The sequence below is a fragment of the Camelus bactrianus genome, chromosome 5, assembly GCF_048773025.1.
Source record: "Camelus bactrianus isolate YW-2024 breed Bactrian camel chromosome 5, ASM4877302v1, whole genome shotgun sequence".
Classification (NCBI taxonomy): domain Eukaryota; kingdom Metazoa; phylum Chordata; class Mammalia; order Artiodactyla; family Camelidae; genus Camelus; species Camelus bactrianus.
Genome location: NC_133543.1, coordinates 76,387,317 through 76,405,035, shown reverse-complemented (window position 1 = coordinate 76,405,035; position 17,719 = coordinate 76,387,317). Strand labels below are relative to the sequence as shown.

Below are 17,719 nucleotides of genomic sequence, written 5' to 3'. Positions count from 1 at the left end.
ATTATTTTCTCCCCTTTGTAATTATTAAGTCATCTATAGGATAATATATGTGGAGGTAAATTTTTCACCAACATCCTTTCACCCAGTGGTTTTTACAACCATTGTTTGGCAGAAATAATTTCATAAAACTATAATTAAGGGACCCAGTAAGACTTCTTTACAAGTTTTGATTACAACCCTCATCTCTCTTTGAGTTAAACTGTTTTCATTCATTTATATATTAAAATGTTTGTAAGTGTGCTCATTATGTGACTTGGCCCTGTGAAATTTTCACCTGTGGCTTCATAGTTGCCTAAACTTATATCTTTAGCTCAGAACTTTCTCCTGTGCTCCACATCCACATTGGCAATTGCTTTTGAGTCTCTCCACCTTACCATCTGTGGATTCCTTAAACTCAGTTCGCCTAAATGGAGCTCATCATCTTCACTTCCTGATCTGCTCTTCTTATATTTTCTATTCCATTCCATTACACCTTTTTTTTCAGTGACCATTTACTGAGTAGCCAGCTACCATAAGAGGTCTTTTATACGTGTTACATGCATTATCTCATTTAACTCTTGCAATAACATTGAGGCTATTTCCTGGAAGTTGCTGGGCTCTCAGCCCCAGATTAACAGCAAGTCTCCATGCTAGGATTCAAATCTAGTTCTCTTTGACTTCAAAGCCTTTGTTTTAGTGTAGTGATTAACAGCATCATTGCTTTCAAATCCCAGCTCCACTACTAAACATGGGAGACTGGATAAATCTCCTTAACTTTCAGTGCTTTAGTTTTTGTCCTTCATAAATTGGGAAACAATAATCCTTGCCTTTAGGGTTGTTTTGAGACTTGAATGAGTTAAAACTTGGCAAACATTTGAGCAGTTTTTGGCAGCACTACAGCCTCCCATGCCATGAAGCTGGTGTCATCCTAAACCTGTCCATCCACTCACTGCTTGTGGATTAGTCCCCTAGGGGCTTTGTTACCACTGCTGTCTTGCCTTAATTTAGGCCAGGAGTTGGCAAACCATGGCCTGCAGGCCAAATCCAGTCTCCACCTTCTTTTGTAAATAATTTTTTTTTAAAATTTGAGGTGTGATTTACATTAAAAATGTTTTATTGGAACAGAGATGTGGCCATTTACTTATTTTTCATGGTTGCTCTCACCCTTCCACAGCACAGGTGACTAGTGGCAACAGAGACCATTCTTTATGGCCTGCAAAGCCCAATGTATTTACTGTCCAACACTTTACAGAAAAAGTGTGCCAATTCCTTATTACCTGGGGCATTGCAGTAGTCTCCTTCTTGATTTTCCTGGTTCTATCTTTGTCCTTCTTGAACGCGTCCTCCTTACCCTTCCTCCTCCTGCACAAAGGGGAATTTCCCTAGAACATGAACTTAATCATGCTTCTTTGCTCCTTACAGGTGCGTTGGCCTTTACGGCTCAGAACCACAGCTTCCACCTACTGGTGATCCCCATACTAGGCTTGTTCTCTGGCTGTGATGAATGCTTTATGTCCTTGCCAGCCTTGCCCCATGCTGTCCTTTCTGTCCGAATACCCACCTCTTGCCCTGTCCTGAATAATAAGCTCAGGGTTTACTTCCTCTGAGAAGCCCTCTCTGACTTCCACAGGCCAAATCAATGTCCTCTATTCCTTTATGGCTTGTGCAAGACTTCAGTTCTAGCATTTATCCACCATATCATCATCACGCGTTTAGCTCTCTGCCCTGCGACTGCTGTGGGTTCTTCTCAAGAGTAGGAACATACGTGCTTCTCTTTTGTATCTCTTGTGCCCAGACTGGGATCTGGCCTTTGGTAAGTGTCCATTAGGTTGTGCTTGCCTGCTGGCATTTCAGCTGGAGGTTGACGGCTTATGAATGGTTCTTAGGGAGTATAGAGAAGAGGCAGGTTGGAAGAAGCTTTCTGGAGGAGCTGACACCTTAGCTAACTCCTGGAGGATGAGGAGGGTAAAACAAAGCCATAGAAGGAAAAAGGCAGTAGGAACAGTGTTGGTAAAGGTGATGAAACCTGAAAGAGGTGTGCTGGAGAAATGACAAGCAGAGGAAGGGGGCATGTGAGGGAGTGCTGGAAGACAGGCTGAGAAGGGAGGCATCAGGCCCACGGTCTGCAGGACTGAGGTGCTTGGACACTGGAAACCACGACGGGTGACATATTCCATTCGGCACTCCACACTCCATGCAGAACTGCCTGGCCATACTCCATGAAGTAACTATCTGTTGCATGCCAGGCTTCTAGAAGTCTTTTACAGCATTAACTATATTTTTGTCTTCGCATCATTCAATTTTATGTGCACACAATTTCTGGCATATCATAAGTTCTCAATAAATGTTTCTTTCATCACTGAAATAGATGAAAACTCTCCATTTTTAAAGTAGGGGGAGTCCCCAATGCTTAATATTTTCTTATAGGATAAACATTTGTTCGTCTACAACTTTCAAAAATTTAAGAACTTCAATCATATTTTAACCTCAGTTATTAGATTTTCTACTTGAAAAGTTTCTGTTAGAAAAAAAAAAGTCTATCCTCTTGTAGAAGGTTTTAGTCTCTTGGATCATTTTGGTTGAATTTTTCTGGACTTCTCCAACTCTGTTTTATCTTTGTTGAGTCAAGGCTTTCAAGAATACCTGAATTTTTTCCTAATCTGCAAAACCAAAGGCAGATCAATTTATTTCTTAGGATTTTGGTATTTTCCCTTAATAAAATGCTAAATGGAGTTAGGAGAAATTAATTCTTGGGTGGGTGAGTGTAGCTCAGTAGTATAGCACATGCCTAGCCCCCACGAGGTCCTGGGTTTGAGCCCCAGTAACTCCATTAAAAAAATAAATAAATAAAATAAACTTGTTTTTTGCAAAGCATGCCAAGAATAGTGCCTAACAGGTGGAATGAAGAGCTTTTATTACTGATGTCCAGACTAATTCTGTCTTTATCACAAGGGCTCAGAGAGCCAGCAGCTTAGCAGTTTTGGGGGGTGTCCATGAAGTACACTGGGTGGCAAAAGATGACTGGATAACTGGATAAAATTGGGTCCTAGGGGGACTCCTGCACTCCAGGAAATTCTCCAAGTCTCCACTTATCCTCAAAGTGAACAAGAAGCTTCAGTTTCTAATTGAGTGCATTTTCCATCCATGGATTGGCTTGTTTTGCTCAGTTTTACTTTGAGTGTTTGAGGTTATCTTTTCGACGTAACAGCTAAACCCACGGCTTCCTTTCTCGTAAAACCAAAACAAAAAGGCTTTCTATTCAGGTGCCTCCTCTGTGTGCACATGTGTAGTACATACCTGGGATCAAAGCCAGCTATATAAAGTCCTTGATTCTGTGTGGGTTCAAACACATTTCAAAGCTTCAGGATCCTGAAAGTTTTCGCTCTGCTTCCTGAAGATCAGAACACCGCTCCCATAAAGCCATGGTTTGGTTTGGATTCCGGAGCCATGGGGCTCGGCTGGACCTGGCTTCTGGGACCTGGCCCTGCACTGCCCTGTTTTCTCTTCTCTTCATCCCTGTCTTCTCCAAAGGTGAGTGAGGATTTTGGAGCATGAAGTTGGAGGAGGTGTTTCTCCCACCTGGGTTTCATTTCTTTTAGCAGTCAAGGGCAGTGATTTATAGCAAAGCCAGAAGCTCAGGGTAAGACTCCAATCTCCTAGCTTGGGCAGCTCTGTATTCCAAGGCAGGCAGGGGACAGCTGGCATCAGCAAATCAGCAGAGACATGGCTCAGAGCAGGTGCCGGGCATGGAGGGGGCGCTTCGTGAATACACACGAGTTGGTTTGAGAAACATGAGCGATTTCAGGCGATTCTACAAGATTGGAAGGAAATCCTGTAAAGTCAAGTGATTTAAGAGAGAAAAGATACCCACGGTTCTAAATACATTTGGGCTTGGAATCATGGTTGGCTCAAGATTTCCCTTTTTAAAGAACATTGATTTAAGAAAATTATGGGAAGTTTCCTTCCTACCCAATTGAAGGTTTTAAGGTCCTGTAATTCAATTTTATAAATGAATTAGCCAGCTTATTTAGAATTTCAGCCTTCTTTACTCAATCCAGATTTTAAGTCCTCTTAATGAACTCTGTAACCTAGTTAGTTAATTATTTTTAAAAATGAAAGCTGTTTGAAATTAAAAAAAAAAAAAAGGGAAGGGAGGAAAAAAGAATGACAGAACGAACGAAAGAACAAAAGAAAGAAAGAAAGTAATAAAAAGACAGGTCTCTTTGGCATAAGATACTTAGCTGCCTGACCTATCTTTGGACTTCAAGTGCTGATTCCCCAGTGTTCAGATGAAGTAAAGCTCTTTAGAGGTTGATACCAGGTTTGTTATGTGGCATAAAATGAGGAGCAGTTCCACTGAATTTTAACCTTTTCTCTCTCTAGACCTTCCCGGTTAAGAAACCATGTGGTTTATACAAAATAGGTGCTCAAAAGATATTTGATGATTTAATGTCTACTGGATCAATAATCTTCATATACATTTTCTTATTTGACATGTTTTGAACTTGTAAAGGTTAAATACCCTTAGAAAGAGTCAAATTTACTTTTTAGAAAATTTATCTCAATTTGTAACTGGGATCCTCCCAATGGTGGACATTGGAAAATCAAGTGTGACCAGACTTCGTGGTGGTAACTGGGAGCTTGCCTAGCGGAGGGCAGGAAGCTTGGTTTTCTTTAGGCTTAGCGTCAACATCACAAATGAGCAGGATATAATGACTAATGCACAAAACATTGTAATATAGGGCAGAACTTGATTAAGTGGTGTGATGGAGTTATAACAGTACGAAGGAGGCTCAGAGGGCATCCCTGATAGACATAGATGAGGGTTGGGAAGAAGAATGTTGTCTAGCCGACCATGGCTGCTGGATTAATCATGGCAATGGCTGCTGCAATATTGTCCTCTCTTCGGAGGACACAGGTTGTCCAGTACAGGTGCGGTGGGCTGTGGGGAAGGACTAGTGTTTTAGTATAAAGTGATTTATCCACAGGAAGAGGTATTCTGGAAAGTGGTGTCCACTCAGACTGGGGTGGTAAGTTGGGATCGGATGCAATCAGTGACATGTAAGGCATGAAAGGGTTCAAAGAGAATGAGTGACATGATTCAATCCAAGTTTTGAGTGTCACTTGTATGACTGATTGACTAGAGAGGGGCCAAGTTAGTTACAGGAGGGGAGTTTGTCATGAGGCCACCATATTTTATATGATGTGAGCCCTTTTGTATAGAGAGCTGGCCTCCCTTATCCTGTAGAAGCTGGAGGGAAAAGAACAAAGGGACACAAGGTGTTTAAGGAAGGAGAGAGGGTGGCAGAAGAGGTGATGGCAGTGGCAGGGGAAGCCCACAGAAGTTAACAGCAGGGTTGCCTCAGCCTAGAGAGGAAACGACCCGGTGCCCTCTACTCTGTGGCTTCCTTCGTCAAGCAGCATCCCTCACTCTGTAATAACACGGGGAGGTGGGGCTGGCACCGTGAGCCAAGGCTTAGCTCTTCGTGGGTGACAGAGGTCCAGGGCCAGGTAAACGCAGGCAGAGTTTTCTGAGGTGCGCTTTGAGGGGCTCAGGCAAGATTCTATACCTCAGCCTCCAAGGTTTTCCCCATAACTTGTTATAGCCCTACGGTTCTGTTATGGCCTCAGAATACCAGAGTTGGAAGGCACTCCGATGGCATATGATCTAACCCCCTCTTTTGCATGTGAGGGAAGCATGAAGGCTACAGGGGAGGCATGGCTTTCCCCAAGTCACATATCTCATGATAGAGTCAGCCCTTCTGTCTGTTACATCAATATCCTTCCTGCCACAACCAACTGCCTTCAAGAAACTGTTTTCCAATAAGGAAGCACCTATATGGAGAGTAGCTGGAAGGCAGTGGAGAGATGGAGGGGATGCTGGGGTGGGTGGAGAAGGGAAGGGATGGGGATGGTGATGGGTTTGTTGACAGGGCAGGGAGGAGAGAAGGGCTGACAGGTGAAGCTGGTGGCGGGAGTGGGGGCACCAGAGATCAACTGTTCCTGGCCTGAGGGTTTGCCTGGACGTGTCTGTCGGCGAACGCGGGTTCACAGAGCTCCCTTTGGTTTTCCCGTGTTAGGCATGCACGTGGCCCAGCCCGCGGTGGTGCTGGCCAGCAGCCGAGGCGTGGCCAGCTTTGAGTGTGAGTATGGGTCTTCAGGCAAAGAGGCCGAGGTCCGGGTGACCGTGCTGCGGCAGGCGGGCAGCCAGATGACCGAAGTCTGTGCCGCCACGTACATGGTGGAGGACGAGCTGACTTTCCTGGATGATTCCACCTGCACTGGCACCTCCAGTGGAAACAAAGTGAACCTCACCATCCAAGGGCTGAGGGCCATGGACACCGGGCTCTACATCTGCAAGGTGGAGCTCATGTACCCGCCGCCCTACTACGTGGGCCTGGGCAACGGAACCCAGATTTATGTCATTGGTGAGCAAAGCTGCATCGCTGACTGGCGTCTTCTGCATTGCTGTCTCTTCTTTGTGTGAAAGCAGTTTTGTTCCTTGATTTCAGGTCATTCATTTTTAAGATTGTGGGAATTCTCTTTAAGAGCTCTCTCGCATCCTGCTTAGTGTGGTTGGAGAGACAAACGGCATTCTGACTATAAAATAAACTGAGTCAGGGAAGATGTTTTTCCTCCTGGCAGACAGGGGCACTCACTCTGGAGTGATAATGAGCATGACACTTGGCCTTGGCCTTCGATCTGACCCTCCTGGGGAAGGACCCCAACAGCCAGGACCTACTTAGGGGCTCACAACTCTATTCAGGGGTGGGCATCAAGGTCTGGAAGCTCTGACTTCTTCCTTTTCTCACCCACGGGGCAAGAAGGGCCCTAAAGTTTAGCTGGAGTCTCAGGGACACTCCGCTTTGTTTTCTGCTACAGATCCAGAGCCGTGCCCGGATTCTGACTTCCTCCTCTGGGTCCTGGCATCAATCAGCTCGGGGTTGTTTTTTTACAGCTTCCTCATCACAGCGGTCTCTTTGAGCAAAATGGTGAGTGCACTGCTGACCACTCTCCATCCTCAGGGGGAATGCCTTTCGCGGTAACAACTGACCAAATGATGCCGTTGGGTTGAGTTTTCTTGAGATGCAGCAATAAGTGAAGAAGAGGAAAAATAGTGGTACAGAACACACTAGAACCCTTGGCACTGGCCTTTGAGGTTTCGGGATGACTAATAAGTCAGATGAGTGTGTTTGACATTGAATGTTTGTGTGCTTCTGAGCAGGGTTTCGGTCTGAGTAACCGTTTGAACAACCCAGGCAGCTGTTCTGCTCTTTGTCTTCATGACAATTGTACTGAAGTTAAAAACCCTGAAACACAAGATGAGGTTGGGCAAAATGCTGCTGGAGAAGACCACCTGGGTGGGTTTTATTCTCCCCTTAATGTCCCTCCACTTCACCGGAAGCCGTCTCTGGAAGCCACTTCACATGTGCCTTCCTGGTCCAAGCTGTCGCTGTCGATGTTAACACCAGCCCAGGGCTCCCTGTTACCCCGTCTGCTCCGCTGGCAAGTCTTACCCTCCTCTCCAGCCCAGGAAATGAAAACCCAGTTGTGTAGAAGGTGTAGAAGAGACAGAGGCAGGAATCAGGTCTCCTGTCATCATTTCTTTGTGACAGTCTCTTGAAGACCCCTTTGCCTAAGGCTGGTTTTGCCGTCACAAACTGCTCCCTCCCCTTCCTCCGTCATCCCCCTTCTTTCCCTCCCCCTTCCCCTCCCCTACCACCACACACTCTATTCCAAGGTCCCCTACTCAATCTCTTCTGTTGCTGTAGCTTCTTTCTACCTCATTTGCTACGAACTGCCACACAGACTAGCAGACTAGACTTCAATTTACTGAGGTGATAAAAACTGGGAACTAATGTGGACAGAGAAAAAGTAATAAAACGTGTACCAGGAGTGGAGATGAGAAATGCAGCTCTCAAAGAGGATAACTGAAGTTCATTATCTTACCAAGTTCATCCCCTAACAGACAGGATCTGGTCAATTATCATAGGCATTGTGGGTGTTCTTTCTAAAGCTTTCTCCAAGTTCCTTTCTCCTGTCTCCCTGTCAGGGAAAATCATTTCTATTTTATGTCAATCACACAGAGTTATTTACCCAAAATGAATTTTAATAACTGAATCAAGAAAATCTCCTGGGGCTTATAATTTTGTATGTTGTGAATATCTATTTTTCAACAGGGGAGGAACCCAATATTTGTTGGGTCTTATTATGGCTAGAAGTGGTTGCTATATTCCATAATACTAATGACTATTCTTCTTTGTGTTTGGCAGCTAAAGAAAAGAAGCCCTCTTACTACAGGGGTCTATGTGAAAATGCCCCCAACAGAGCCAGAATGTGAAAAGCAATTTCAACCTTATTTTATTCCCATCAATTGAGAGACCATTATGAAGAAGAAAGACTATTTTCCAGTTTGGAAGAGCTGAGGCAATTCTAACTTTTTGCTCTCCAGCTATTTTTGTTTGTTTGTGTATTTGGGGGGATTCACCTCTCTTTACTATAAAGCTGGATGCAGAACCCAAATTAAGTGTACTACAATTGAAAGCAAAGGACCAGGCAAACAGAGCCGGGATGGTTCTGACACATCTGATCCAATTTTAGCAAAAGCATCACTTGGGAGCAATGTGGGGATGCAGCATTATGAGGTGGGAGCAAGGACATAAGTTAGGAAATGGTACAGTCCAAAGAAAGCAAAGGATGAAGTAAGGGAGAGGATGACACTGTACACATCTTGTATGTACATGTGAGAAGTTTATAGCTAAAATGATGTTTTCAAGTTAAATTTTTATGCTGTATTATTTTTCTTAAGAAATATATAATTATGTGATGATTTTAAAAAAGACTCACATGGCTATATTTTAGCCAGTGATTCCAAAGGTTGTATTGTACCAATATGTATTTTTTATCTGATAGTATTGTGCATGGGGGCCACATGTGCTTTTGTGTATTTGCTGATGGTTTGAATATAAACACTATATGGCAGTGTCTTCCCACCACTGGTTCAGGGGAAGTTTTCTGGAGGGACTCAGGACACTAATACACCAGGTTGAGTACAAGGTCACTGGCTTGGAAACTGGATAAGGTCATAGCCAATGCTTGCAGACATGTTGGGCTGAATTGGTGTTGCCATGTGCTTTGGGTTTTTATACCAGCTCTTTTCACGGGTTTGCAAGGAATCCAAGGCTGGTGGTATCTGAGTTAACTCAATAGAACACTGTTGTTGAGAAATAGGCTCATTTCAGAAGTCTTGGAGGTATGGATCTTAAGGAAGCTCTCATTCCACAGGGCCCTGATTCCTTACACATGGTTAATGCCACAGACAGAAAAAAAAAAGCAGCAAGTAGGCAGAACGGAGTGTGAAGATCTCTGAAAACAAACACTGTTGGTGTTTTTTAACTCAATATTTTCCATGAAAATGCAACAACATGTATAATATTTTTAATTAAATAAAAATTTGTGGTGGTCGTTTTCCAGAGCTGTTTCTATCTTCCTCATATTTGAGTATTGTGTTTGAATTTATTTTTGTTGTTATTGTTGGGTTTTTTTGGGGGGGCGGTAATTAGGTATATTTATTTATTTTTAATGGAGGTACTGGGGATTGAACCCAGGACCTCGTGCATGCTAGGCATGCACTTTTCCACTGAGCTACAACCTCCCCCTGTTAGAGTTTATTTTTGATTGATCTATTCAGCAGCTGGTTGTGTCTCCAATATTAGAAATACTGGGAACAAATTGAAAAACAACCCCGAAATGGCAAATAATGCTTCACAAGTCAGCTGTCCACCAGCTCTTACCTACAAGCCATTCTTGGGAGGATCACGTCCTCTGTCCTGATTTCTTCTCTGCTGTCTGGGTTGTGAAGCTGGCTACCACAGCTCTAGCAGCCCTTGATAAATCACACAGCCTTCTCTTTAGCACAGGTTCTTCACCTCCTTTTTCGTACCCAGAGCTTTCTCAGCTCCGCTCGGGCACTGATTACAGTTGCCACGGCAACTCTGGTGTTGGTCAACCGTGCAGGCATTTTGATCTGCTTCTGTGGTAAGGAGAGCTTCCCCTGTGGCTTCCAGATGGACTCTTTCACAAATGGGAGGGAAACGTACCTTCTGTGATTCCTGGTTAACCAGTGTGTACCCTCAGCCTGCTTGGTTTCCACTCAGGGCTTCTTATTCTTGACCTCTACTTCCTGTTACCGTCTTGTGCAAGGACTCTCAGTGTGGCCAGGGACCAGGTAGAGCTGAACCAACTGGGTCCTTGTTGAAAATGCTGCTTCAAGTGCTGACCCTCAGATGCACTGAATCAGAATCTTTGGGTAACTGGGACAGGAGTCTGCTCTCCCAGTCAGCTCCCCAGTGCTTTTTATACCCATCAAATTTTGACAATCACTGCTTAGGCAGATCTCTCTCTCTCTTGCTCACTATAGCTCTCTCTCTCTCTCTCTTTTTTTTTCCAAGCAAGTACTAACAAACAAATGAGATAGCACATAATGAGCATTCCAGAAAGACTTGTTATATAAAAAGGAATAGGTCTTCCAAATATGGTAATAGCATTTACCTAGAACCAGCTCCTATCATGTAGAAGACCTTAGGCTTTCTTGGCCTCTGGTTGAGAGCCATGAAGAAACACACAGTTTAGGAGCCCTGTGGGTAGAGTAATAGCATTTCTGCTCCTTCAAATGTCTTTACAGAGATCACCCTTCTCCATAGTTGATGGAGGATCTAAATGACGGAGAGGGCCTTAGACAAGGGATCTCTTGGGCATCTTTCAGACACCATTAGACAATGGGCTATTTCACTTAAGCTTAATATCTCCTCTATTATTATCTGAAATTCTACCATTAACCATTGAGTTAAGCATTGCCCTCTTCACTCAGTCTCAATCTTGAAAAAAATGAGATACTTTTTAGCTCAAAAAAGTTTCTTCTATGGCAGAAGAAAATGGGCAAAAAAGACTGTGACCTGGAGTTCCCCTGAAAGGTGGGGGGAGCAAATATGGGGAAGGGGGTGTCTGAGCAAAAGTTTGGGATCCAAACTTACATACTGTTGATCTCACTATGCTGTTAATTGGAGTGAAGCCAGGTAGGAAGGTTAAGAGTTTATAAGTTTAAGTTATTGTTTTGGGAGGTCTCAAAGCAAAGGAGAAGATGGCTTTCTCTGGAAAGCTACTCCTCTTGCTTCCTTCTCTTTTGCACCTGGTTAGAGCCATGACTCAGGTGCCTCAGAGCTTTGTTTTACTTTATACATTTTTTTCCCTCACCTCAGGTCAATTTTCTTTACTCAGACCAGAAAGATGACCCATTCTATTGGTGGAGAGGGATGGAAGGTCCTTTCCTTCCTCTTTTATGTGTCTTTGACTACAGGCTGGGATAGGCGTTAGTAGGTAGGTTTGCCAGATTCAGCCCAAAGAAAAAAACAAAAAAACCCCAAACCCAAAAACAGGATGCTGTGTGTTCGCTCTGACAGTACTATCAGCAGGAAATTTTGTACCTTATTGTGGTGTGAATAAAAAGCGTTCTGGAGACCCCTCCCCAGGGGTTTCTGGACAGGAACAGCCCGAGACCATGGCTGCTGTTTTGGTATTAACAACAGCTCCTGTTCCCACTCCTGGGCACATGTTAGATTGATGCTCAGTATCCTTGGGGGCTAATGGATCCTGCAAAGGGAGCAATTATTTATCTTTTAAAATTTTTTCTTAGAGGTCAACTCACTTTGGTCCACATGGCAAGGAGTCTGACTTTCTGGTCCTTCTTGGAAATCTTGACTTCCGTGGGTGGACTCTGTTACAGTTGTTCTTACATTGACTGTGCACGATAATTATGTGGAGCATTTAGAAAAAATATGGGTTGAGGTGCCTCAGATCCAGGGCTTCTCCTTTGTAAGATCTGAGGCAGGGCCTGAGGGATTTTAATTCTTCACTGAGTCTTAGACAATCTTACTTTCAGAAGCCCTGGTCTAACTCAGGATTCTACTATCACAGATGATTAGGGCTGGAGAAGGGGCCTTGGAAATTATTTTCACATTTTAGAAGAAAACAAGGCTCAGAGACATTAGGAAACCTGTCCAAGGTCAGAAAGTAAGGCAGGACTTGACCCAGGCTGAGAGGCCAGGTCTGTAGATTTTCACATCTGGACTCTGCTATGGTGACACTTTGAGACTTTCTGCCCAGGGACTGTCCTTTTCAGGCTGCTTCTGGAATGCCAATGCCACCACTCTAGGCTACCTCCAGAAAACCTGCTTTCCCTCTCATCTCCACCCCCACTGCTGAGTTAAACCTTGACGTGATCATCACCACTGTTTCCTGCCTGATGATGGCTCCATCTTTTCTCTCTCTCCCTTACCCTTTCAGGGCCCTAGCAAAAGGGCCTCAGGCGACCCAGCCTGTCCTCAGCAATCCTGCAGAAGAATGCCGCTGTGGGGAGAAGACAGAACCACCTCTGCCAGCCGTCCCAGCAAAGGCTCCCATGCAGGAGAAAGCCTCTCAGGTCTCAATTGCTGGAAGTCACGTAAAAACCTAGTGAAACAATACACACTTTCTTTTTATCACACACCATCAGGTTACCATAGCAACCAACAGTCTTTTAAAAACATGATATTAGTCACACACAGTGATATTACCTATTTAAACAAAAGGAGGGGGCTCTTTATGGGGAAAATTGTAGGAAATACATTTCAGGAGGTGATTTCAAATTTTAGAAAGCAATGCAGACGACGTCTCATGAACCACAGTTTTCTGAGAACATTTCCTTTTACTTCTTGCTTCACCTTGATGATATTTTAGACCAAGCTAGAGTCATCCTGCTATTAACTTATTTCCTTCAACTTATTGAAAATGAGCCTTGCTTTCTTCCCTTGTAGTTAACTTGCAACTCAGACATCTTCTTTAATCTCCTGGGAGCATCTTTTTGCCCCTGGAGCATCAAAGTTATCTTTAACCATGACTTTAAGCAGAGGAAGCTTGGGTTTGTGAATGAAGACTAGCATTCTCTAGGCTTGCTTTCTTATGGAGGAAGCCACCATGCTGGATTCGATTCATGAGCTCCTTATTTTGAATGAAGAGGGAAAGGAAACCAACTCATGGAGCTTTAGCACCACATGGGTATACAGTAGCTAAAGTAACTCTCATAAGGTCCCTGCAGAAGAGATACTGACATCATCCTCACTTTACAGATGAGGAAACTGTGGTTCAAAGGGGTTTTATTACTTGCCCGGTGCCACACAGCTAGAAAGTGGCAGAGTCAAGTTTAGAACTGATGTTGAATTCCAAAGCCCATGCTCTTTTCAAATGACCGTATCTGAAATCTAGGGGCTGCCTGCAAAAAGAAAAGGGCAAAATGGAAAGTCAATGGGGATTGAGGTGTTAGAGAAGTAAGGCATGTGTCATGGGGGTTACACGTGGGTTTCAGAATAAGCAAATATTTTTATTTTGAATAGCTGTTTCAAAACAAATGCTTTGCAAGGTTTTTGTTTTGTTTTGTTTTGTTTTGTTTTGTTTTGTTTTGTTTTGTTTTGTTTTGAAGGTGCTCACTATGAGATTAGCTCCAGAAGCTGAGAGTTGTCACCAGAGAGAGAGAACAGGAAGTTGAAGACATTTGAAAGTGGACCATGGGTTGCAATCCACAGTTGGAGCAGCAGCTGATTGCTTATTCCCTGGCACTGAAGTCAATGCAGCAACATTTCTGGCTGGTCTTGGGTATTATAGCTTCTCACTGAGAGATGCAGAAAATGGAAACCATCATTACAGCCAGTGGGAAGATTTGACTCTTGCATAGCCTGTAGTGCACTTCCTGCAAAGAGGGTCATTCCCCATTTACAACAGGCTGGAGGTAATAGAAGTAATGACCAGTGGAAGTCAGTGGGAAGTACCTTGCATGTATATGTGTGACCCTTGTAAAAGGATAATGATCAGCTTAGAACAGAAGGTAAGATTGGGAGGGTGGGGGGTAAAGAGAAGGGAGAGTCTGTGAGTTGAGGTTGAGGGGTGCTGGAAAATAGTAATGAGGCCCTTTGAGGGAAAAAAAAAAGAAAAACAGAAGACAGAGGCCTGAAGACCCCTCCAAATAGCAAATGAAGTGGACTTGTATTCTGTGAAGAAAATTATCAAGCAAGACCTCACAGATGGTTGAGAGAAGCCCAGGTCAGAACAAGGGCACCTTCCGGCTGAGACTGTGATGAAGGTAGCTACGCAGAGGTCATTTTTACCAGAAGTCAAAATGTGGGAACAATTGGGGCTAAACCAGAAAAACACCTTTCCTACCAGGAGTGGTCTGGTTCCACTCTGGAAGGGTGGTGATGGAGGCAGGTGTGTGTGCGGAGCGTGCAGGGGTGAAAGCTGACTGTGGGGGAGCAGCGTCTGGGAGCATCACGACGGAGCTGCCAAGTGCTTTCAGCTTGTGCAAAACTGAGTAGCGCGGATGGTACTTGCACCAATTTGAGTGTTTATGGAGTTTGTCGTTTGTGCTGGAGGAACTGGTTCAAGAGGGCACTACGGCTAGGTTCAAGATGAGAAGGGCTGCCATATGAAGGAGGAGCTGGGTTTGCTTTGTGGGCTTCCTGGAGCACTCAGCCCTGGTGTCCCGAGGAGCTCATGACAGAAAGAAGAGTTAGCAGGATTTTCCTTCCTAGATGTAGACGTGGATTCAGAGCCAGGGGGAGTGCATTACATTGGGTCACATTGCAGATTGGCTTGGGGCAGGCCTGATGAATCCTTATGTACAGCAGCTTGTGGGGAAGGAAAAGAATCAGGGGATCAGGCGGTGGGGCAGGGGGCTGGGGAAACACAGCTGGCTGAAGGGCTAGCTCCTTCTGGGCAGACACCCCTCCTATGGACTGCATCAGAGACTCACGATGGGTTCAGGCTCCATCCAGGCAAGCAGCACTGTCTGGAGATCTATGGTGGCAGGTGGTAACATGGCAGGAAATGATATGGTAGGAAAACCCAAATTCAAATGGCCACTGATGTTCTGGTGGGTCAGTTGGTTCATATTAGAAGTCCCACAGGCATCTGGGGGTACAGAGAATAGTATCTCGCCTTAAAGGGAGGCTAGGAAGGGTGTCAGTGAGAATTGGCATGCTGGACAAGTAAACTGAGGCCACAGTCCAGGTCACCCTCAGAAGTTGAGAAGATTACATTCTCTTGGAGACCTTGCCTGGAGATGTTGTCATAGACTGGCTCTGAGATGAACCGCAAGGCCACTGATCCCAGACACAGCCTCAGAATCCTTTTCAACACAGGTGTCCAGGAGTCAGAGATATAACTGTGATAACTCACAGATAGCATTCAAGGTGTCTTTGATAACCCAGGAATGTAACTACTTCCTTTCTTTTCCAGGACCCAGCTCAAACGTCCCTTTGTAAATTCCTCCTAAACCCTCACACGTGGTTACTCTCACTACACTTGGTCCTTCCTCTTTTAGCTCTTACCCCTCTGCCGGGTCAGCGATTGCTGATGGCCCAGTGCCTTCTCTAGATGGAGCTCTCTGTGGGCAGTGGGAGAGTCCTTCCTGTATTTGTCTGTCCAACCTCGAGACGGGAAGGTATTCTTTCTACCTTTGTTGAGGAACTTGCCCAAGCTCTCATCATGATAAGTGGCAGAGATGGATTTGGATTCAAGTCAGTCTGATTTCAAAACCTGTGCTCTTTCCTTAAACTCTGCACTCAAGGCTGTACCATTCAGCATGTCGGCCCAGACTTTGGTAGGAGGAGACTGAGGCTGAATTTGTGAGCACAGACAGACGGAATTTCATGGCTGCTCTGGAAGTGGAAGCCCCGCCTCCACGCTCAGAAACTTCCTTCTTCTGTGGTGCATTATATACACTGGGATCAAATTAGGCAGGATGAAACCTGACTTGTGACAACCGTCCTAACACTCCTGCCTTCATCAGTCGCAGTTGAACTATTTCTGTCTAACTTGGCTGCCTAACCTACAATTTTTTTCAAATCAGATGTCTCTGTGCCTAGTGAAACTGAGAGAATTATTTTATAATCACACTCTCTGGAAACAAAACAGTCAATGGAAATTTTTAACAAAAAAAGAATGTGGTAGAAACACAAATTTAAGTCATGAATTGGAAAACATGCGGCAAAATCTTTATCCACTAGACTCTACGATATTCTGCGACCATCTGTGGAAATTTATAGGTATTAAATTAGATGCAGGCCGGTTTTTCTGTTTGCAGAACATAACAGAAACCTAATTAAAAACCGCACTGCAATAATGTAAAACCAAATGTAATGTCTCATCCTTTCAAGGTCAAAATGCATATGCAAATGAAAAGAAAATTATATGTTTTGTCCTTGAACAATGAGACCTCTATTAATAATCTTATTAAATATTTCATATTTCTAAGAGACAGTTAAGAAAGCAAATGTAATCACCCACCTCCAAGACTCTAAATTATATTCAAAAGTGATGATAATTGAGACAAATGTATAATGGACAAGGCTGGTCTTACCTGGCTTATATTCCATTGTTTGAATGTTTTCCTGTGCATAGATTTAGAAGTCTGTGTTCAGTTCCTTAGAAATACTGGTCACTGGCTTTTCCTCAAAAGCTAGAAAATGAGTGTAGAAGAATTGCCCCATTTGAAAAAAGAGGATTTCAATATTTCCTGGCTGAGGCAGGAGGTTGGCCAAGTTGACCGCCCGAGGTCTTGCGGGGTGAGGAACCAGATCTGTACTTTGGAACCCTGTCCCCAAGGAGACATCCATGGAGCCCTGAAAAGTGACTTGTCAAGGGCAGGGGGACTAAAAGTTCTTGTTCAGAGCTGGGAGACCTGGGTCTGCTCCTGGCTCTGTCCCAGTGGGTGTGCAGCTGCCTGACACTGTTTCTGCGTTAGGCATTAAGAGTCGCCCTGGTCTCATTGATGGCTCCAGCCCCAGCTGAACTCCCATCCCTGGGCTCATTCTTATGCTGTTTTCTTTTGATATAATTTGCTATTGTTTACCTCTCATAATTAAGTTCCCATGCATTAGTATTACTGTCTCCCCAAATACATAATGAATTCCTCAAGGGACTTTTACTTTACGGAGGTGGTATGGAGTAATAAATAAAGCATGGCTTCTGCAACAAGGGGACTGGGGCCAATCCTGCTCTGTACTCCACACCTCCGTTTCCTCCTCCGCAGGACGAGGTTGCAGATTGAACAAGTTGATGTATAGAAAGTGCTGAGCGTGGGCCTGGCATGGGCTGAACACTGTACTGTGCAGTAAGTGTACACAGCAAGTCTATTACTACAGAGTACTGTAGTATGCCTTCATGAGTGCTTAAAGCACTTTGGCACAGTGCCTGGCACAGGCCAGTTCTACATTTTCCTGTTTGCCTTTCTTTCACCTTTCCTTCATGTCCCCGTCAGCAAATATTTGTTAGACAAAGAGAGTCTTTGAAATGCAACTGATACTGGTTGAAATGGAGATGCACGTTAAGGCTGGAATTCACGGTATCCACTGGTTATTCTCCTCCAGATCTATTCTCTCTGCTCTCCTGCTCTCACGGTGTGGGGAAAGCTGACCTGAATGGACCACATTACCTGCCTTGCCCTCTGGCGATCAGTGATGGACGGAAAGTAGCAGCAGGAGAGGGGCGGGAGGAGACAGTGATTGGCGTATCTCTTCCAGTCATCCCTGCCTTGACGTTAGCATTCAGGACAGCCGTTGTGTCCTTCCCTGACTACGGCTCTGTTTGGGTGGCTTCTTCTCCTCATTACCTGCTCTCACTGAGTTCTGGCCATTATTTTTTTCCCCTTCTT

At 44.5% G+C, this 17,719-nt stretch overlaps 1 protein-coding gene across 2 annotated transcripts; it reads left to right on the top strand.

The window, feature by feature from the left end:
• Positions 1–3,275: 3,275 nt before the first annotated feature.
• CTLA4 (cytotoxic T-lymphocyte associated protein 4) lies at positions 3,276–9,454 on the top strand. 2 transcript variants are annotated; one of them, XM_010971813.3, is made up of 4 exons: positions 3,276–3,510; positions 6,060–6,407; positions 6,862–6,971; positions 8,253–9,454. In XM_010971813.3, exons 1-4 carry the CDS (start codon positions 3,402–3,404, stop codon positions 8,355–8,357), a joined length of 672 nt encoding a protein of 223 aa, XP_010970115.2. In that variant the 5' UTR covers positions 3,276–3,401; the 3' UTR covers positions 8,358–9,454. The 2 variants fall into 2 exon arrangements, with proteins under 2 accessions (XP_010970115.2, XP_010970117.2); XM_010971815.3 differs by lacking the exon at positions 6,862–6,971.
• Positions 9,455–17,719: the final 8,265 nt, after the last annotated feature.

Excerpts from the sequence above, each read along its gene's own strand:
- CTLA4 (XM_010971813.3), top strand. The coding sequence starts at position 3,402 with ATGGTTTGGTTTGGATTCCGGAGCCATGGGGCTCGGCTGGACCTGGCT. Across the intron at positions 3,511-6,059 it reads CATCCCTGTCTTCTCCAAAG|GCATGCACGTGGCCCAGCCC; the intron begins GTGAGTGAGGAT and ends TTCCCGTGTTAG. Across the intron at positions 6,972-8,252 it reads CGGTCTCTTTGAGCAAAATG|CTAAAGAAAAGAAGCCCTCT; the intron begins GTGAGTGCACTG and ends TGTGTTTGGCAG.